The following is a 21,096-nucleotide window of genomic DNA, read 5'->3' as shown; positions in this document are numbered from 1 at the left end:
TGCAGCGCCTGCACGTGAGAGCTGCGCTGGAGCTGCACACGGAATGGGGGGCTGCCCTGCGGGGTTCGGGGGACTGCAGGGGGAGGCTGCACGGAGAGAAGGAACTGCACCCGGTGCATCCGTGTCTGCGTGCGGGGGGCTGCACCGGGGGTGTCCGGTGGCTGCACAGAGGGACGCGGCTGTCCCGGGGCTGCCCGTAGGGTCTGCCCGGACCCCGCAGCCCCACTCGGGGACCCTCGGTGGCGGGCAGGGGGTTCCCAGCGGCGGCCCCCCGGGCTGGGCAGGGAGGAGCGTCTCGCCCGTCCCGTCCCATCCCCTCCCGTCCCGTGGCGCCCGGCCCGCCCCGCACCGTCCCGTCCCGCCCCCCGCCGCCCGGCCCGGCCCGCCGGGGCTGAGCAGCCGCGGGAGGCGCCGCGTTTGGAGTCGCTGCTCTCGGGCGCGCTGTGTTTGGGGCTCCCGGCGGGGCGGCGCGGACCCGCACACGCACCGGCACCGGCTCGGCTCGGCCGAGGCCCCGCGGATCTATGCGGCTGTGAGCGGCGGGAGCAGAGCGGGATGGAGCGGCTCCTGGCGCCCGGCCTCCTGGTGCTCCTGCTGCCCGCCCTGACGCGAGGTGAGGGCCGCCGCCGCCGCGGGCCCCGCACCGGCCGCCCCGCAGGAAGTTTGCCGGGAGCGGGGCCGGGAGCGGCGGGCACCGGAGCCCAGCGGGGCACGGCGGGCACCGGAGCCCGGCGCCGTCGGGGGGTCCGGGCCGGGAGGTTCCCGTGGGAACCGGGACTCGGCTTTGCGGCGGGACCGGAGCGCGGCGCCCTCGGGGGGCTCCGCGTGGGAACCGGGGCTCGGTGCCGCGGGATGCGCCGGGACCGGGCTCGGCTCTTGCGGGAGAACCGGAGCGCGTTGCCAGCGGGACAACCGGACCGGAACCGGGTTGGGAGAGCGGGACTGAGCCCCGCGGGGGTGGCCGGAGCTCGGGGAGCCGGGGCCGGGACGGCGCGGGGGAGGGCGGCGGGGCCGGGGCTCGGTGCCCCGAAGGAGGCGCTCGGGGCCACCGGGAGCCGGAGCTGGGTGCCCGGGGCTGCCGGGGGAGCGGCGCTCGCTGCCGTCGGGGGGAGCGGAGCTCGGTACCGGGGCCGCCGGGGGAACCGGGGCTCGGCCCGGCGGAGGGGCGCGCAGGGCGGCCGCGCTCCTGCTGCTGTTCTGCGAGAGCTTTTGGCCGTTTTGCAAATTTTTCTCGGTTTCCTGTTTCTTGAAAGTCGGGGCCCCCCGGGGCCCCCCCTCCGGGGCGGGTCCGGGTGCTCCGCCGCAAAGCGCTCCGCGACCGTCGGGTGCAGCGGGTCGGGGCACGGGGAAAGAGCCCCGAAAGCGGCCGGGGGTGCGGGACGGAGCGGGGAGTAGCCCATCCCGGAGGGTCGGGACCCTGCAGTGCCCCCCTGCCCCGGGACAGAGCTAGCAGCCCCCTCTGGAGAGCCCTGAGGGGATTTTGGGGAGCGAAGGCAGCGGTGCTGCTCCCACAGCGGGGCTGGGAGCCGTGGGAGGCGAAGTTTGCAGAAAGTTGTGCCCGGCCGGAGCGGTCCCCAGCAGCCCGGCCCCTGTGCCGTGGGACACGGAGCCCCAGCAGGGTGACCCGGTGGGCTCGGCACCCATCCAGGGCAGGATCTGGCTTGTGGCGGTGGCGGTGCGGAGCTGCAGTCGCTCAATGTGAAACCGGCCCGGCTGCACGCGCGTGTCGCAGAACCAGTTACCGTGAAGAGCGAGCGGGCAGAGAAGGGGAAGAGCGAGCCGGGGTGGAAATCGGAAGCGATTCTGGTACTTTCAGCGAGTTGCTGTGGTAACTCTGCAGAATTTGGCTCTGAGGGCCAGACAATGAAACCTTTACTCATAGCAAGTTATGACGGGCGACTCATTTCGTTACCGAGCTCGCGGTAACTAATGGGCCCAGGGCTGGATGTTTTTTCCCAAATGGCATTTGTCAGTCAAGGGCCTGATCTGGGCTTTCTCTCTGTCAGTCCTCCTGCTGGAGGAGCAGGCACAGCCTACCCTGAAACCCACCCTGGGTTTATTTTTAGGTGAGCCTCTCAGCGCAGGGGCCGCACAGTCCCTGCCCCATCCATCACCCTGCGGGCGAGGGCTGCTGTGTGCTGGACCCCTCCTCACCAGGCTGTGCAAGCACAGGGGGTCTGGGGGTCTCAGCGAGCCTGTCCCCAGCCCAGGTGACACCAGGGGATGCAGCCCCCCTGCTGCCACCAGGGCCCTGAGCTGTGGCTAATGCTGTCCCTCTGTTTGCAGGTTTACGGTGCTCGCAGCTTGCCGAATCCTGCCTCAACGGGGGCAAGTGTGAAACTTTTCCCAACGGGACGGAGGTGTGCCAGTAAGTATGGAACAGCCAGAGGATTTTCATCTCCCCCGACCAAAGTTATTGACATTCATGTTGACTTTGCTTTGAAGGCTCTGGATTTAATAGGGCAAGATGCGTTTTCTTTCCTTGAGTGGCAAGAATAACCTGCTTGTGTAGGAGTCACCGCGAGTTTGGCAGGATCGGGCTTTGTTCCTGGCTGGGTGGAAAAACATGGGCAAAGGGCCATGTTTTGCTGGTGTTAGCCTATGCAGACTGCCCTGCTGATGGAGCAGGAGGTAGGGCCAGCCTGCGGCGCTCCTTGGACCGTCGGGCGGGGAGGGAGGCTGTCTGTCTGTCTGTTTTCCAGCTATTCCCTCCTGGCCCTGAAGCGTTGCCTTTCAGTCCCGTGCACATTAGGGTGACCGGTGCACCTCCAATAAACACTCAGGAGAGGTTCCATGGCCTGGCTCTGGCTGCTGGGGCTGCCCCAGTGGTGTCCGTGGGCCGATGAGGCATCGCCAGGGGAGCAGGGCAGCTCCTCCTGCAGCCCTGCCAGTGCTGGTGCCAAGCTGTGGTCTAGGCTGGCGTTCCTGGTGGGATCTGGCACCCAGACTGGCTCTTTCTCCAAGCTGATTGTGGGGGAACGGATGTGTAAAGCATTGGGACTCTTTGAAGGACCAACCGACCCACCGCAGCGATGGCCGATTCACTCCAGGCTCCCAGGGAACAATAACCAAGAGAAATGAATAAGACTCCAGCTCCCTTTTTAAAACTATTCCATAAAAGAAATGTGAATGGGCAAGGCTCTGTTTTCCGGCCAGATTTCCCCTCTGCCTGTTGAACGCGGCCTGAGCCGCGAGCAGGCGGGGAGACGTTCCCACCCACCCCAAATTTCCAAAGAGGAAGTCCTCGGCGGAGGAACCTGAAGGCATTTCCAATCCCAACCTGTTGAATGGCAGTTTCCCTTGACAATGTGTGTTGCTTTTTTGCAAATCCGCCTGGGTGCCGTTACTCTGCCCAGTAGCCGGGCACCTCCCGCCCCCTTCTCCAAGCTGAGCCCCCCAACCCTTTGGTGCAAATAAATCAGCAAATCAATCAGGCACATGAGCAATTTAATGGACAAAGGCTGGGTCCCTTTGTGAGGCACTAATGAATGCACGCCACTTTTTTTTGCACAGAAGCCCTTACCAACGCTTGACGCTCTAAATCTTGTTTTCTTTCATTCAAAGAGCGACAGCTGGGATTCGGTCGAAATTCGGCAGCTATTGTTAAGGGAGGCAGATTAATGCTGTGTGACTAATCATGTATGGCTTCCCAGAATGCCCAACCCTCCACCCCCTCCCCAACCTTACACCCCTCCTTTTCCTTGTGGTCATTCTTTCCTTTTTTTCTTAAGTCTCTGCAACTCCTGATTTACATTTCATGTGCAGATGGTGATGGAATCTAATTAGATCTGATGTGTGCGAGCTCTATTTGGAGAAGCCTCCAAAGTAGGCTCGGGGTGGGTTGGGTTTCTTTTTTTTTTAAGAGAAAAAGTTAACTTTAAAGAAGTTCTTGGTTGCTGGCTGTGAATAACCACTTCTCTCTTGGCTGCAGATGCCTTGTGAGCGTGTGTGAGTTATTTTTGCAGGAGGACAAGGTGTGTGCTCCGGCTGTGTGAAAGCTCTTGTCCCGTGCAGGGCGATGGGGGCAGATACTGGAGTTACAGTCAGACTGAACGAGGTGCAACTTCCCAAGTTACCTGATAGCAACTCACAAAAATCCCGTTTTTTTCACTTTGTTTGAATATCTCTTGACGAGGAGCTTTGCTTGCAAGCTTCTTAAACAAAGCAGAGCCAAGAGCACAAGATAGCAGACACAGAAAAGCTTGGCAGTGCCCCTTGGCGCCTGCGTGAAATGCACCATTTTGGCTGCTGGCCACATCTCCGCTCGGCCTGGCACTTAACAAAGTTTGGCCATAAAGCCCCTTTGTGCTGCCCCCACAAATCCAATTAGAAAGTGGAGTGAAATAAATAGTGTACGAGGGGGATGCTGCTCCAGAGGACGAGTGTCCCAGCACTTGTGGCGGGACAGAGCTCGTTGGGTTACGTGGAGCCAGCTCTGGTAACTCCAACCCCGGGTTATCAGCCCTGCTACGGAAAGGAAACTGCCAGTGCAAGACCAGGAGCTCTCTCTGCTTTTTATTATTTTACAGAGATAGTTTGTAAAGCTCCAGGTGCCTTATCTTGCTTGTCCCTTTGCCAGGCGGTGCAGGGCACGCAGGGCTTTAATTGAATGGAGGGACCAAGCATTGGATTGGAGGGCTTGAGACAGAAGCACCCTGATTAGGCTCCTTTGGAGCTGCTCTCCATCTTGGCAGGGCTATCCGGGTGTTTCAGTGCAGGCAGAGCAGCAGCAGCAGGTTTGTGGGTCTTGCACAGACCCCAGCTGAAGGCTCTGGTGTTTTTGTCCCAGAGCTGAGGCTTTAAAAGGTCCAGGCTGGAGTTGGTGGCTGCTGCAGGGCTTGGTGGGAGGTTCCGTGGTGCTGGGGAGCTGTGGCATTCCAGAAAAGGCCCTTGCCTTGGACTAAGGCATTTTCCCAGACTAAATGAGAAGGTTTTTCCAAGAGGTCGTTTTTGACTTCTAGTGATAGCTCCTAATTAGACTGTTGGATAACCCCAGTTTTGACTGGCATCCCTGCAAATGAGCCGGGCTGGTTTTAGCTCCCTGTGCCATGTGACATTTATTCCCAGGACCTCCCTTGCTCTGCTAGTTAAAAGCAGATGGCATTGAAAGAGGGCTGAGCTTCCAGCCCTGCCCCACCAGCCTCTCACCATTAAAGCCAGAGGAGCCGTGCCTGGGCTCTCCTCTTGCTCAGAGAAGCAGAGGAGGTGGTGGAGGGAGAGAATAAGTTAAATTAATCACTGGGCTTGTGCTGAAAAGGGGGAAAAGTCAGTTTGCTAAAGTACTTCCTCTGTTTATGAATCAGCACGGCGTTGTCGTTCAGCCAGGGCAGTGGCTCCTGAGCTGGTGCCCGTTGCCACCACCAGCTTCCATGGGCAGCGGGCCAGAAACATGGGAAGAAACATTCTGAAGGGGGCCATGGTGGGAAGAGGTGATTATTTTAGCTCAAAACTCTTTGAGGAGACAACCAGGAAGGCAGAGGAGTGATGTGAGCCCCGCGAGTTTCTGTGCCCTTCAAGTTATTCAACTGCTCAGTCATTGTTATCTCATTGTAAAGGGCGGAAGTTTCCTTCTGGTTTGGTTTTTCTCATGTGCTTTAACCCAACGTTATTTCCATGAAATAATAACAAAGAAAAAATGCAGTCTCGGTGCTGGGGAGGAAGAGGGTGGAGTGTTGAACAATCAACCAGAGGAAGCTCTTAAAGAAGTAGAGGAGCAGTGATTCAGCCATGTTGAGAACTCTTGCTGGCTCTTTGGAGTCTGATCTCATTCTCGGAAAGAACAAGGTGGAAATGGGTAAGAGGGGAGATTAAAAATACCAGAGTGTCACCTGTTGTGGATTCCAGTGGAATAGAAACTGAAGCCCAGCTGCTGAGGTCACTGGGGCAGCAGCGGGGGTTTGAGCTCTTGTCTGAGAGAGTCTGTTTGTGTCTCTGGTCCCTGCAAGGTGTCTCCATGGTTATCAGTTGTCTCAGGTGGTCCCACTCACTTGTGCTCTGTGTCCTTGGGGTTTTATTGCTTGGGCTGAGGTTTTTTGCTTGGTTTGTCTCTGTGGTGGCCAAAGGGTTGTTCTGCATGGGAAGTGTTTGAGAGGAGATGTCTCAGCAGGGATGAGCAGGAGAGATGGGGTGATGCAGAGGGGGTCAGGAACTCACAGTGGTGCTCATCACCTCTCATGAGTGGGGATATTCCCCACCAGGCACTCAAGGTTTGGGTCAGAAAGGACCTTTAAAGGTCCTCTGCAGTGAGCAGGGGCATCTTCAATCTCCATGGTCTTGTGGTGTGAAGCAGTGCATGGGTCTCTGCTCCCTAGGGCTGGAGGTCACTCGCTCCATGGTGTGGGCATGTTCTATTCCACCAAAATCTCTTCCATCTCAACACCTGACTCGCTGTCCTCCTTCTTGCTGGCAGCCACAACACGTCCATTTGTTCCAGCTGATACCTCCCCTCCCAGGCTGTTATGGTTTATTGTATGTAGCACGAGGGTGACACGTATAAGTCACTGCTAGACCAGGCTATTCACCAATTAAGGGCCCGGACAACATCATCAGGAGGCAGTTAGCAAGTTTTAAAATAACATTGTTTGGAAATTAACCTGCTTTTTCCAGGCCTGGAGGTGTGGTGACCCTTGTTTTGCTCGTGTTGGTTGGTGTCCCAAGTGGTGGCAATGTGTGTACATGAGTGGAATGTGAATTTTATAGAGCATCAGCCTGTTTAACGAGGGAGTAGCCCCAGGGTGCACTTAGGGAGAGCTGGTGAGCTCTGGATCTGGATGGAGACTTCTCTGTGGTTGACGTGCTGCCAGGTGAAGGTTTTGCACCATCTGTTGGGGCTGCAGAGGGGAAGAGCCTCTGGGATGGAACTCAAACCCCCCTGGGAAAGCAGACCTGCTGTGGGGTCTTGGCTGAGTCTTTCTGGTCAAGAAGGTGTTCAGGGTCCCCTGCTGCACTCAGGGCTGTGTGCAGCATCCTTGAGGGGCTGCCAGGCTCCTTCTGCTGCCTGGGATGGGGCACTTGGGCTGCTCACTCACCACTCGCCAAGCTGGGCTACCCTGCTGCTCTGCTTTGTGTTCAGAGCTAGAAAGACCAGCAGTCTGGAGAAGTGATGGTTTGGGATGGTTCCAGTTTCTTCCCAATGGTGTTTTCATCTCATGACAAGCCCCTGGCACATGGTGCTGAGCCTGAAGGGTGGTGCTGCATCCCCCCATCCCTGCAGCTGTGCCCAAATCCCTTCGGTCCCTGATGCTGCCTTGCTGCAGGTGCCCTCATGAGCCCAGATTTCCTTATTCCAGAGTTCTGGAATAAGGACAGAAATGCTGCTCTGGTGTCAAGGGGAAATGCTGGATTTTTGATTTCTTGGGTGTCTGAGCGTGGAGGCACCCAGGAGCAGAGAGGTGTGAGGGTCAGGCCCTGCTGGCTGGATTTTGCAGCAGAGCTCCTGTGGGTGATGCTGGGAGGTCTTTGCAGCACCCTGCTGGTGCCAGCGACTCCAGACCATGGCAGGACAGTTAGAGATGCCCACCCGGGAACTCCCCAGGGTTTAACACCTTGTGCATCTGGCCAGGTGTGATGGTGTCTGTTCACACCTGGACACCCACATCTGGACTCTGCCTTCTTCTCATGCACATCCGGTGGGTCAGGTCCTCTCCTGTCACCTCCCCATGGGCAGGTCTGTGGCACAGGATGGTGTTGGGGTTCCAGATAGCTCAAGCAATTTGCTGGTGGTTGAAAGGGTGACCATGGAACTGTGGAATAGTTTGGGTTGGAAGGGACCTTAAAGATCTTGTTCCACCCCCTGCCATGGGCAGGGACACCTTCTTCTAGCTCAGGTTGATCCAAACCCTGTCCAAGCTGGCCTGGGACACCTACAGGGATCCAGGGGCTGCCACAGCTGCTCTGGGGCTGGAGGTTCCCATTGGTAAATGCCGTGCTTGATGTGAGAGATGCAGGAATAAAACCTCTGTGAGGTGCTGGGGATGGGAGAGAGATCTTTGGCTGGGCTATATGGGGAGCTCTGCCCCCAAAAAGAATATTTTCAGTTGGAAGGAACTTACCATGATCATTGAGTCCATGCCTACCACCTCGCATGCAGCAGAATTCATGCTGTGCTTCTGGATTCCCAGTTCTGTTGGGAATCCCAGAGCTGGCAAGGACCCACAAGGATCATTGACTCCAGCTCCTGGCCCTGCACAGAACAAACCCAAAACCCCAGTGTGTGCCATGGGAGCAGGATGCTGGTGAGCTCAGGGTGTGCCTCCCTCACACTGCAGTAATTAATGTCTGCTTTAAGCTCTCACCCGTCACGTCCTCCCCTTCCCCCATGGCAGCCTGGAGTTAATATTGGAAAAGCCAGTTAAACAGTTAATGTTTAGGCCATGGTTATTAGGCTCTTGCACATTTCCAGCAAAGGGAGCCGAGTTGCATTTTAATGGGAAACTTTCATGCTCAGTCAAGTTGCAAAAATTTATTTGCGCCGAAGTAATTTTCTTTTAACAAGTTTTCACCCTAATTCCCTTCCCCAAAACCTGGATTTAATGCTATTTATATGGGAAATGGATTTATTAAGTTTTAATGATGCTATAACGCTGCCCTTATTTAATAGAAGGGGCACCCTGCAGGCAGGTGGGCTGGGAGGGCTGGGTGCCACAGGGGCACCCAGGGGTGGGCAGCCTGTGCCAGCCTTTGGGCTTGGTTTAAACTCACCATGGCTGAGAGCGGCAGTGCCAGCTTTGCTTCACCCTCTGGGCTGTGCAGGATCTGTTGTCAGGACTCAGTTTGGCATCCTGCTGCCAGTCCCTCCTCATCCTCTGTGGTGTGATGTGATGCTGCCACACCTGTCCCCAAGAGGAGCATGGCAAAGAACCCTTGGCACTGTGGCTTTTGGCTTTGTCAGCAGGGTGATGGGGACTTCAAGGGCCACACACTCCCTGCTGGCATCACTGCCTGGGGATGGAGCATTTGTGAGTGACCTGTGGTTTATTTTAAGGAATTTTCTGCAGCCATGGAGGAGAGCATGTCCTCTGCACTCCCGCCCTGCTGGAACATCCCTGCTTGGAGGGATGGCTTTTGGCTTTGTCAGCAGGGTGAAGGGGACCCCAAGGGCCACACACTCCCTGCTGGCATCGCTGCCAGGGGATGGAGCATTTGTGAGTGACCTGTGGTTTATTTTAGGGAATTTTCTGCAGCCATGGAGGAGAGCATGTCCCTACCCTGCTGGAGCATCCCTGCTTGAGGGGAGCAGGATGAGACCCTCCCAAGGGCTCTCCTGGCTGGTGAAGCCATGGGCTGGCTCCTCTGGAGCGGGTGGAGGAATGTGCCTGTCCTCTGGGACGCTTTGGGGCGGGCTGGGAGAGTGACCCCACGGGGGAGCAGCAGGGATGGGGAGGGGCTGTCCGCGGCCCCCAGCCCCTATTAAAATGTTAGACACAGACCTGCAAGTCAAAAGGCAGGGCGACAGACGGCCCTTTCACAGGGCCTGCTGCTCCCCACAAAAGGGGGGTTTCCAGGGGAGGGGGGCAGGAATGCGGGCTGCGGCCGGAGGGCAGAGCCGCCACCATTGTCCCGCTCCCTCGGCGAGGGCGTCATGTTGACACAGGGATTTCTGCCGGCAAAAGGTGGCAGAGGAGGCACAGGCTTCCCTCCCTCGCTGCTGTTTCCTTGGTTAAACTCAGCAGAAATCCGGGGGTCCCAGATCCCGGAACCCGTCCGCTCTCCGCTCCTTACGCGCATGGTTCCCAAGTGGGCAAGAGTTTTGTGGTTAATAACTATTTCTGGGGGTTTTGCTTGCAAAGGGAGACCAGCAGCTCCATGGCTGTGAGGTTGAGGGGAGCTGGAGCCATCCCTGTCTGGCCATTGCCACCTCTTCCCACTCCCCATCCCATCCCCAGCAGGAATTTCTTTGGCTTTGGGTTGGCTTTGTGCCACGGGGCACCCGTGTGCTCTGCAGAACCCCCCTCTCCTCCTTGTTTATAAATATCAGGGCTAAATTTAGCTTGTTTAAACTTTTGGTGGCTGTTCAGATCCTAATCGTGGGTTTGAAGTTCAGGATTAGACGAGTGGGATGGTGGGGTCACGAGTGGGAGTTTTCCATATTTGGCTCTGGGGCAGTGTGGTGTTTAGCCAAAACTTGGTTTGAGGGGGAAAGGGGAGAAAAGAGGGAGTCCATCATCACTGAGTGAGATTCTAACACTGGGCTCTGTGTGTGCCAGAGCTCTGAGAGCACTGCAGAGTGAATTCAACCTGCATGGGCAGCCAGTGCTGGTCCAGAGTGGGGTAAAACCAGAAGTTACCCCAAAAAGGTGGTGAGGGAAGAGTGACTTCAGGCAATGCTGAGCAACTCCTTATCTCCCCTAAATTCTGACTTTTCTTCTGCTGGCTTGAAGAATATCACATTTTCAGAGGGCAGGAGCAGGGAGCAGTTTCAGGGGGTGTTCTCAGGTGCCACAGGGGCTGGGTGCCGTTCCAGTGCCTGGTGGGCGCCGTGGGTGCTCCTCGGGGGTCCTGCCCCATCAGTGTCACACAGGTGGGTCCTGGGACCGTGTGCCAGCCCAGGCTGTGTTCCCTGGGGATCCCTCCTCCATGGCCACCCCATAAATGCAGGAGCAGGGTGAGCAGAGGGAGCCGGGCTCCCACAAACAATGGGGCTGTGCAGCCTTGCGCCGGCAGAGGATATAAAACACATCCACTGGGGAAAACAAATATTTCACAGCAGCCATTGTTGAGGGTGGGAATGGGGCGAGTTTTGTCTTGGGCTCTTCCTTCGACATCTTTCATGTTTGTTGTGAATGAAGCTGCATTGAAAGGCAGCTCCTTCCCAGGTAGCCAGTTACCACCCCTGAATGGCCTGGCCACTCTGCTTAGTAATGGGATTATATTGTTTTTCATTACAATGGGAACTTTGATTCCCAAACTGTCCTGACTAATGTCTGCTTAAGAAACAAAGGCATTTTTTTTCCTTCAGAGGAGGAACAGGGCTCTAGCATGTTTTTTCCCCACTCCTGTCCACGAGTATATCCAGCTTTGGGAATTCCTTTAGTTTCTCTCCAGATGAAAGTCTGGATCTTAAAAATCTCAATTAGATGACTTGGGCTAGGTCAAAAATGAAATGGAACAAGAGAAAGAAAAAAAAAAAACACACATCAAAGACTTGGGATTGCAGTTTGCTTTTTTAATTAAACAAGAATGGAGATCTGCTCTTGCTTTATTAACCTGATGTCACTTGGAGTAACCTGCTGCTTTGCCAACCACCTCCCTGTGTGAAACTCTGCTTTTTTCCCAGGCTGGTGTCCCAGAGTGTTTAATAAAGCAGGACCTGGATGAGACTTCTTAAAAAACCACCACTCATGTGTTGAGCTGGGTTTTGGTACTGGGAGCTCCGTCGTGGCTGCTGTGGAGGTTTCTGTGGGGCTGTGCTGGTGCCAGGGCAGCTTTGGGGTGCATCAGCCAGTCTGGGTGCCCCACATGGGTGAGGGCAGCTCTGCCTCCATGCCCTGGCTCTCCTGGCAGCTCTGGTGAAACCTTTGGTGCCAGGAACCACCGGGCAAAGCTGCAGGTGAGGTGTGGAGCCACAGGGGCTCAAGCAGCCCCCCAGCCCCAGGGAACAAGGAGCATTCACAGCCCCATGGGCTGCAGGGAGGTCAGGGCAGCACCCAAAGTGTTCCTCATCTCCCTGCACCAATTTCTATCCGTGTGCTCCTGGTGATACCAGGTGAGGAGGATGGGGCAGAGGGCAGGGTGCTGAGCTCTGATTCCCCAGCAGGATTGGTTTCCTGCCTTCCCCTGGCTCCAGAGTGTGCTCCTGTGCCAGCAGGCTGTTTCCAGGGCAGGAAGCCATCCTGGAGACCACAGAATGCACCTGCTGCTCCATGCATCACGGGAGGGATCCTTGGGGAGGCAGTGGAACGAGGATGAATGGAATAAGCTAGAGTCAGAAGCAGGTTTCTTCTCTCATATCCCCAAGCACTGGCCTTTCCTCTGGTCAGGCTGCAGCCAGGGGAGCTCAGGGCTCCCTGGGCTGGCAGTGAGCAGACGTGTCTTACAGGAAAGGGTGTGACTTCAGCTGGGGTGCTGCTGCCAGGCTGTGCCAGGCAGGCAGCCGCTGGCACAACTGGAAAGGTGGCTCCTGTGTGTGGCTGCCGGGGCTGTGCAGCTGTGGGGCTCAGGGGAAGCTGTGGGGCTCAGGGGAAGCTGTGGGGCTGTGGTTGCCCGTGCCAGCCCGGGGGTGACGGTTACCCCGAGAGCTGCAGGGCTGTGTCCCTGCTCTGCACCTGGGGCAGCCTGCGCTGCCTCTGGGCTCCTGTGCGGCCAAGGGAGGCTCTTCTGAGGGCTGGTTCTCCTTCCCTCAGCTGTTGCCTGCAAACATGTGAAATCTGAGTGTCCTCCACTCCACGGGGTCCCGAGCACGCTGGCACAGCCACCCACAGGTCACACAGCACATTTGCTGCTGCACAGGGCTCTGGGGTGTGAAGGTCCCGAGGGGGGACCCTCTGCACCACTCAAGGTCACAGTTGTGCTCCTGAACCTTCTCTGTGCTGGGGTGGCTCTGCCTGAGGCTCTGGGAGCAGAGAATGGCATCCCCCTGCCCAGCCTGTTGGGGTGGGGGCTTCTCCCCATGGTGGGAGACCCTGCACCCAGCGCCAGGCAGTGTCCTGGTCCCTTTGGTCTCAAATGCCCCCAAAATGGTGCTCAAGTACAGACCTGAGCCTGCCCTGCTCAGCTTTCCCACGCTGCTCAGACCCTGGGGAGAACAGCCACGGCCGTTGGTGCTTCCAGCAGCTGAGGGTGAGGAAGAGGTTGGGTGATAGCAGAGCAGATAAGAGGCAGCCTGGATGTGGGGCCAGGATGGGGGTCCCCTCCTGCTGTCTCTTGAACCTCCCTCTCCAAAGGATGGGCATGGGAGACAGCCCGTGCATCTCCAATTTACGCCTGGTTTCTACTTTGCTGTTGGGGTTTTTTGTGCATTTTGAGCCCAGAGTGGGTTTTACCTCTAGCCACAGTCTCAGCATTCCTTAGGAGAACCTGCAGGAGGGCAGTGATGGTGTGAGCTGGGGGTGACGCCACATCCAGGACAGCCCTGGGACGCGGCCTGGGCTGTGCTTGTGCAGGGCTGTGCGTCCCGATTTGAACAAAGCCCCCGTGCTGCCGTGCAGGAGCTGTGCTGGCTGGGTGTCATCTGTGCTGCCTGTGGCAGATGGCAGCTCAGTCACAGAGGAAAACATTAGTCTTGGGTCAGGGGTCACAGAAACATCTGCCTCGGGATGCTTTCAGTGCCCGCATTGCTGCGCACGGACAAAACCTGTTGCTGGTGGCTTGCAGCAAAAGCTTTGAGCACCACGGAGCCAACGGAGGGCTGGCAGCACCAGAGCCACTCACAGGGAGCACCCAGAGCAGAAAACACAGGCTGGGGGGCTGGGATGGGCACCCCAGCTCTGGCAGAGGGGCTGGGAGCTGTGTTAGTGAGCAGAGGTGTGGAGCAGAGCTGAGGCAGCAGCTGGCTCTGATACTCCTGCAGCTCATTCATTCAAGCTCACTCTTTTGATTTTTGATCTGCTGGGCTCTCCTGGAGCCTCGCTGGAATAGCTGCAGCGTTGGGCCTCTGGTTGTAACTCAAGGATGTGCAGCAGACACAACAAATGCACGTACCCGTGCTGAGCAGATCCAGATTTGGCCCAGGCTTGGTGCTGGGAGCAGAGTGGGAATTCAGGGCTGCTGCTGCTGTTCCCAGGCTGTCCCCAGGGACTGCTGTCTGACCTTGGACAAGGCCTTCTCCATCACCCTTCACTCTGGCCATGAATCATGCAGATTTATGGCCGGCAGCTCAGCGCATTATTAATCTTGTCCCCCCTCGCCACAGTTTGCACTCGGATGCTCATTCCGAGGGGGAAGACCCATCCCAGCCTGGTGCTGTGGGAATCCAGCTCCCAGCCTCTGCCTGACCCCCAGAAACAACAAAAGCCACCGGGATGGCCAGCCCCAGACTCCCAGGGCAGTGTAAATCAGTGTGCTCACCCTGCAAGGAGCACCCTCATGCACAGGGCTGGGGACTGGCTGCTGCTCCCGTGGTGGAACACACCCCAGAAGTGCAGAGGTGTGAGATTTTCTGCTGGAATGGTGCTGGGAGAGGGGGGATTGTGTGTTGGAGCAGGGATTGGCCATCACAGGGATGGGGATTGGGATTGGGATGGGGTTGGAGATGCCATCACTTCCATCAGTGGCTAAAATGGAGCCTTTGATGCCTCCTGAGCACGTTAATGAGTCAATGGAAACAATGAGGGAGACGCTGGGGTATTTTTAGCCATTCCTGCCTGGTTTGGGAACGGGGTGCTTGTCATGCCTGGAGCTGGGACTGTGACCACACCAGCCTGGCTGAGGCTTTCACAGAGGCTCCTCAGGACCCCGGGCAGCTTGGCCACATTTCAGTGCCTCCAAGCCGCTTCCTAATGGCCCTCCTGAGCTGTTTTGATCCTGCAGCACCCGCCCTGTCCTCTGCCAGCAGGTACAGCTGTAATTAAAGCCGAGCTTTAATGTCTCCTACGCTAATTTCCATGAGCTGCTCGGGGTTGGCTTTGGGTAGCCCTGGCTTGGGAAATGCCAAAGGAAAAACCACAGGGTGATCTTCACCTGGCTGAGCCCGCGGGGACGTCGCGTCCTCCACGTCTGCTCGCCTGACACCACCTCGTGTTTTTTACAGAAAATGAAGCTCAGCTCCTTGGGCTGAGCTTTAGGAGAGGTTTTTAGTCCCTGGAGAAATAGGTGGTTGTAGCAAAGCTGGGAGTTGAACTTAGCTCTGCTGAATCCAGCCTTTCCAGACCTGGAGAAGTTGGAGAATAACTACAGCTTGGGTTGCCCTGGTTCTTCACCTGGTGTTTGATCTCTTGCTTTGCATGTGAGACTTGTCTCCAGGCTCTGCTCTGCAGCCAGGACTCTCTGAATCTGCTGAGGTCGCTGGGCTTTGAAATGCAGCTCCAGTCTGTCTGTGTGAGCTCTGTGGGATCCATGAGGGGAGGGAACAGTGAAATTCATCCTGTGGCTCCATCCACAGCTGGGAATGTGCCCTCCCCTGCTTGTCCCAGAGCTGCTGTTGCAGGAGTGGGGTGGAGAGGGAGGAGGATGTCCTGGGCACAAAGAAACCAAGATGATTCAGAAACCATGGAGAGATTTGGGATGTTCCCATGCTGGGAGCTGTGTGAGCAGTGGGTGTGTGAGGCTGGGAGTTGCTGGGCACATCAGAGGGTCTGTGCTGCACAGCCCCATGTGGAATGACAGAAACTCCTCCCTGGGTTAGAGCAGTGACCGCTGGATTGGAAGGTGCCCGTGCTGTGGTGATTTTTCCTGAAGATTTGCTGGGAATGCCCCTTTTGGGAGGGGAGATACGGAGTGTGAGTGTACCCTGGACTTGATGGCCCACCTGTGCCCATCTCAGCCCTTCCAGGCTGAACTCTTCCCTGCCATCTGCTGCACCCTCCTCACTCCTGGAGCTCATTGTGACCATGAATCAGCTCTTAAACAAATAGAAGCTAATTTTAAAATAATCTATGAACTCCATGAAATTTGAGGGGTTTCCTGAAGCACAAGCCTGGAAAGCCCCTGAGCAGTCTTGCCAGGTGTGGGGCAGCCTCCAACCTGAGCAGTGCCACCGACCCCAACCCGGGCACTGCCAGTGACCCCAACCCGGGCAATGCCACCGACCCCAACCCGGGCACTGCCACTGTCCCCATCCTGAGCACTGCCACTGTCCCCAACCCAGGCATTGCCACTGTCCCCAACCCGGGCAGTGCCACTGTCCCCATCCTGAGCACTGCCACTGTTGGCAGCCCAGGCCGTGCCACTGTCCCCAACCCACCCTGTGCCTTCAGGCAGGGGCATCCCTGTCCCTCAGGGTTCTTCTTCCCATCACCAATTAACCTCCTGGCTAATAACCACGCCCAGGTTCAGGCTGGGATTTACTTTGGTTTCCCATCCTTGTGTTCAAACCCCACTTGCCTGCACTGGAATCGGAATCAGTCTGAAAATTAATTCAGTGGGAGGGCATTGGGCTGTGTGCCCCTCTCCCCGACCTCACAGCGCAGGAACCCCAATTCCAGAGAGCCCTGCTGGCCTCCTGCCTTGTCCTGGCATGCCGAGCATCCCCTCTGGTCCCTGAGCATCCCCTCTGGTCCTGCAGCATCACCGTGTCCCCGTCCCGTGGTGGCACCGCCGCACCCAGCGCTTCCCGCGCTGTCACCGCACCTCTTTGTCCAGCATCAACTTTTTTCCCCCTCCTTATTCCCTTTTTTCTTCCCCCTCTGTTTTCTTCCCCCTCTCCTCGTTCCCCTCTTTTTTTCCCCCTCTCCTTATTCCCCTTTTTTCCCCACTCTCCTCATTCCCCTTCTCTTCCCCCTCTCCTCATTCCCCTTTTTTTCCCCTTTTCCCCCCTTTTTTTCCCCCTCCCTTCATTCCCCTTTCTTCCCCCTCTCCTCATTCCCCTTTTTTTTCCCCCCACTCTTATTCCCCTTTTCTTTCCCCCTCTCCTCATTCCCCCTTTTTTCCCCCCTTTTTTCCCCACTTTTTTCCCCCCTTCCCCCCCGCTTTTCCCCCCCACTCTCCTCATTCCCTTTTTCCCCCTCCTTTCCCTCCCATCGCACCCTCCCGTGCCGCCCCTCTCTCCTCCATCCCCGCACACCGCGGGGGGATTGATTTAAGGAATGAAGCGTGTGCGGGGCGGCACATCGGCGCTTTTCCCAGCTGGCTGCACAGCCCAGCGGCGTGCCCGTGCCCGCTCCTGTCCCCGTCCCTGTCCCGCACAAAGGGCCCTTCTCAGGCGGCCCCAGAGCTCCGCATTCCCCGCGCAGCCACCCAGAAGCGGCCGCGGAGCCGCCGGCGAGCCGGGCACCGTCCGTCCGTCCGTCCGTCCGTCCGTCCGTGCGTCCGTCCGCGGGCGCCGGCAGCTGCTGAGCCTCATTAGGATGCACACCTGCTCCCCGCCGCCCTTTGTGTGCCGAGCAGATGCCCTGATTTATTATTATACACATTTTCTTTTTCATTTGGCCTGGATAATGCCGTCTCATTAACTCAAAATGTCTCCGAATCCTGACAAATTCTCACACACAATCCCCGACAATGAAATCAGAACTGGGTTAAAAAAAAAAAAAAAAAGGGAGGAAAAAAAAAAAAAAGTAGGAGGAGAGGGGGAGCGGGGCTGGAACGTGGTCTTGCCGCCGGCAGAGCGCTGTGGCTCCGGGCTGGGGTGGCTGAGGGTGGGGTTTGCTGGTTGTGCCTCACCAGAGGAGCCCCACGGGCTGGGTTTGGGGGTTGCAGGTGACTGCTGTGCTCTGCAGCATCCTCTGGGACCCCCCTGCTCGCCCCCGTGCCACAGGAGCCTTGGAGGCGTGCAGGAGGCTCAGGAATGCGATGTCCCACCAGGTCTGATGGCAACAGGTGTGAGCTCGTGGTGCCCTGAGCCTGACCTGCCACAGCGCCCGGGGACCCCCAGGTGGTGTCACCTTCCCCACCTGGGGTTGCCTCACCCCCAAGCAGGGGGGTTTGTGCCTCATCCCTGGGACTTCTTTGTGTCAGGTGCACAGCTTTGCTCCATCCTCATCCTTTCCCCTCTGCAGAGTCCTGCCAGCCACACATCCTGCCCAGGCCCACCGGGATGGCTGGTGGGGTTTGCCATCAGGGCACATCTCTGGTGCCAGCTCCAGCCCAGGGGGCCAGTGGTGACAGATGTGAAGCTGGTGGTGGTATCAGTGGTTCTTCTCTCAGGGCCCCCACGCAGAGGGATGCAGCAGCCAGAGCCTCTCACCCTCCTCGTGCAGGGTTTGCCTTTGGGGAACCTCTCAGCTGACTTGGAGGAGCAGGAACGTGTCCCACCTGTTGCCAGCCAGTGCTGAGCCCCTGCTTAATTGTGTTTGAGTGATTTAGGAGGGAGGGAGGATAAAAATAACCCTGGTGCAGCAGAGACTCCAGCGTGGGCAGGGAGCAGGGCTGTCCCTGTGGATTTGGTGTGGGTATGGGGATGCTCCTCTTGTCCCTTGTGCCTCGATTTCCCTGTTGAGCAGGGAGGGGAGGGAGATGAGGCGGCTGCGGTTCTGCAAGTCAGCACAGGCCCCTCCATGGGGGCCGCCTTTGTTCCCTGCACCTTTCATCCTCCCCTTCCCAGCCCGGAGCAGCCAGGGCAGAGCCTGGATGAGGCTGGGCCGGTCCCTGGGGCTCAGGGAGCCCTCGGGGCGCTCGGGGCCACCCCACTGACAGCATCTCACCTCACGCCTGCCAGGTGCAGCGGTGCCTACGTGGGCGAGCGGTGCCAGCTGCCCAACCCGTGCCTGAGCTCCCCCTGCAAGAACGCGGGCACCTGCACGGCGCTGGTGCGCGGCAGCACGGTGGATTACAGCTGCGCCTGCCGCCTGGGCTTCACCGACGAGCTGTGCCTGACGCCCCGCGACAACGCCTGCCTCAGCAGCCCCTGCCGCAACGGCGGCACCTGCGACCTGCTCACCCTCAGCGAGTACAAGTGCCGCTGCCCGCCCGGATGGTCAGGTCAGGGGGCGCCTGGGGGCACGGCTGGGCAGGGAGGGGTGGGCTGCCACCCCAGGGGAGGGGCGGTGAGCTGCCCCTGAGTTTGGCTTTGGGGAGGTGGGTGAAGCTGGTTAGGGGTGGATGGACTGCAAAGCTGGTTGGGGTGAGTAGATGGCAGCCAGGTCTGCACCCCGGTGTAGATCACTGGCGCCAAGAGCTGCCACGGGGGTGCAGAGCTGCCTGTGATTTTGGCTTTGGGGAGGTGGGCAGGGTGGTCTGCAAAGCTGGTTGGAGGTGGCAGTTGAGGAAACTGCAACCCTACTGCACAGTGGGGAGATCAGGTACAACCAATCCCAAATCCAGATCTGCACCCCGCTGTAGATCACTGCCAGCAAGAGCTGCCACAGGGGTCGAGAGCTGCCTGTGAATTTGGCTTCGGAGAGGTGGGGAGGGTGGTCTGCAAAGCTTTTTAGGGTGGGTGGATGGCAGCTGAGGGAACTGTGACCCTGCTCCACAGTGGGGGTTTGAGGTGGGGGAATCCGGTATGATCAGTCCCAGATGCAGGTCTGCACCCTGGTGTAGATCACTGGCACCAAGAGATGCCGCAGGGATGGAGAGCTGCCTGTGATTTTGGCTTTGGAGAGGTGGGCAGGGTAGTCTGCAAAGCTGGTTGAGGGTGAGCAGACTGCAGAGCTTTTTAGGGTGGGTGGATGGCAGCTGTGGGAACTGCGACCCTACTGCACAGTGTGGGGATCAGGCACAACCAGTCCCAAACCTGGGAGGTGGGGGTTTGAGTGGGGGGGATCAGGCACAACCAGTCGCAGATCCAGGTCTGCACTCCAGTGTAGATCACTGCCACCAAACTGAGCTGCTGTTTGCATCCTCACCCTGCCTCCCTGCCCTCCCCAGGCAAAACCTGCCAGCAGGCCGACCCCTGTGCCTCCAACCCGTGTGCCAACGGGGGCCAGTGCGTGCCCTTCGAGGCGCACTACATCTGCCGCTGCACCGCCGGCTTCCACGGCGCCAACTGCAAGCAGGACGTCAATGAGTGCAACATCTCGCCGCCCGTCTGCAAGAACGGGGGCAGCTGCACCAACGAGGTGGGCACCTACCAGTGCTCCTGCAAGCCAGCCTACACGGGGCAGAACTGCGAGCACCTCTACGTGCCCTGCAACCCCTCGCCCTGCCAGAACGGGGGCACCTGCCGCCAGATCGGGGACACCACCTACGACTGCACCTGCCTGCCAGGTACGGAGGGGAGGGCAGGGCATGGGGCAGCACCTTAGTGCACCCTAAATGAGTGGTGCCTGGATTTCCCGTCTGGGAGAGGCAGAACCCTCTGGGTGTGCTATAGGGAAGACGTTGGGCAGCGGTGCCCGAGGAGGAGAGTTCATCTGGGGGCTTTATATACTTTGTGCTTCACCAAAATAGCTCTTCCAAAGCAACTGTTTGAGCAGAGGCCCCTCTGCGGATGCTCATATTCCAGAATAAGAGTGCCTTTTTCCGCTTTAGCTCAATCCACTTCCAGACTGGAATAATTAGCCCGGAATGGCTATTTTGGAAAGTTTCTGAGTGCTATTGGAGCTGGGGAAGGAAGATCCTCTCTGTGCTCGCTGCTGCTCCCTCTGGCAAGCTCTGGAGCAGGATTGCAGCCTCTGGCATGGAGAGCTCCTGTGGAGGGGCCTGTGGGCACAGTCCTGGGAGCTCCGTGCCCTGGCAGGGATCTTGGCACCCTGGAAAGGAGCTTGGCACCCTGCAAACCCCAGAGAAGGGCAGCAGCTGTGAAAGCTGACCCCAGCAAGCCCTTTCACTTCTACCCTCAGACAGTGGCTCTGCAGTGCAGTAAGGGCAGGGAGCAGAAGGGACTGAGCAGCTCCATGCTTCCCCTGTCCCTGGGTCAGCTGGAGAAATGAAAGTGGAGTTTCAGCCCAGAGCCACGCTCAGACCAGGTTGTGTTTCCTGGGATAAGGGCTGTCCTCACCCCAGCCAGCCACACAGGCCAGCTGTGGCAGATGTGGAGGGGATGCACCGCCCTGTCCCTGGGGAGGAAGCTGTGGGCAGCACTGTGGTGCGTGAGGAGCCTCTTGTGGGGTTGGTTTGATCCTCTGGTCACCCATGGCCCAGCAGTGGCCAGAGCAGGGTGAGGCTTGGGTGGCTTCTCTGCTCTGCATTGCTGGGCATTGCCATGGGGAGCTCCAGCCTCCCTCCCTGAGCTCCTGCCCCATCCCTGCTGGGGACGTGGCATCAGGGTGGGCATGGGGTCTCCAGATGGCACAGACACCCGCACCCAGCCTGGGTTGGGGCAGATGAGTGATCCCTGTGAGCTCTCTGGGGGATCTTGTCCTGATGTCTGACAGGTTCAGAGGTTCCACCCCCTTCCCAAAGCTTTTGGCTGCAGTACCTCAGCAATCTCATCAACCATCCAGCACAGACAGGGCCCTGCAGAGTCTTCTGCCTCACCCCTCCACAGCTCACCCAGGCTGGAGCAGAGCTCCTGTCCTTAGGGACAGGGAGGTGTGGGGCTGATGAGCCAGCAGTGCCAGCAGGGAAACCTTTCCTTCCAGGACGAGCGATGCTCCTTCTCCTTTGGGGCAGCTGGAGCCC

At 58.1% G+C, this 21,096-nt stretch overlaps 1 protein-coding gene across 2 annotated transcripts in view; it reads left to right on the top strand.

Moving 5' to 3' along the window:
* The first annotated feature begins 546 nt into the window (after positions 1 to 546).
* Positions 547 to 21,096, top strand: part of NOTCH1 (notch receptor 1) — a 41,725-nt gene continuing 21,175 nt past the window's right edge. For both annotated transcript variants that reach the window (XM_054284265.1, XM_054284264.1), the window contains exons 1-4: positions 547 to 613; positions 2,287 to 2,368; positions 18,251 to 18,513; positions 19,402 to 19,740. In XM_054284265.1, coding sequence (XP_054140240.1) covers positions 556 to 613; positions 2,287 to 2,368; positions 18,251 to 18,513; positions 19,402 to 19,740 — 742 coding nt within the window. In that variant the 5' untranslated portion in view covers positions 547 to 555. The remainder of the gene's footprint in view (positions 614 to 2,286; positions 2,369 to 18,250; positions 18,514 to 19,401; positions 19,741 to 21,096) is intronic.

Source organism: Melozone crissalis, unplaced genomic scaffold, assembly GCF_028551555.1.
Source record: "Melozone crissalis strain CALT ecotype California unplaced genomic scaffold, PUWL_Pcris_2 ptg000041l_1, whole genome shotgun sequence".
Classification (NCBI taxonomy): Eukaryota; Metazoa; Chordata; class Aves; order Passeriformes; family Passerellidae; genus Melozone; species Melozone crissalis.
This window is presented reverse-complemented; position numbering and strand designations above follow the sequence as displayed.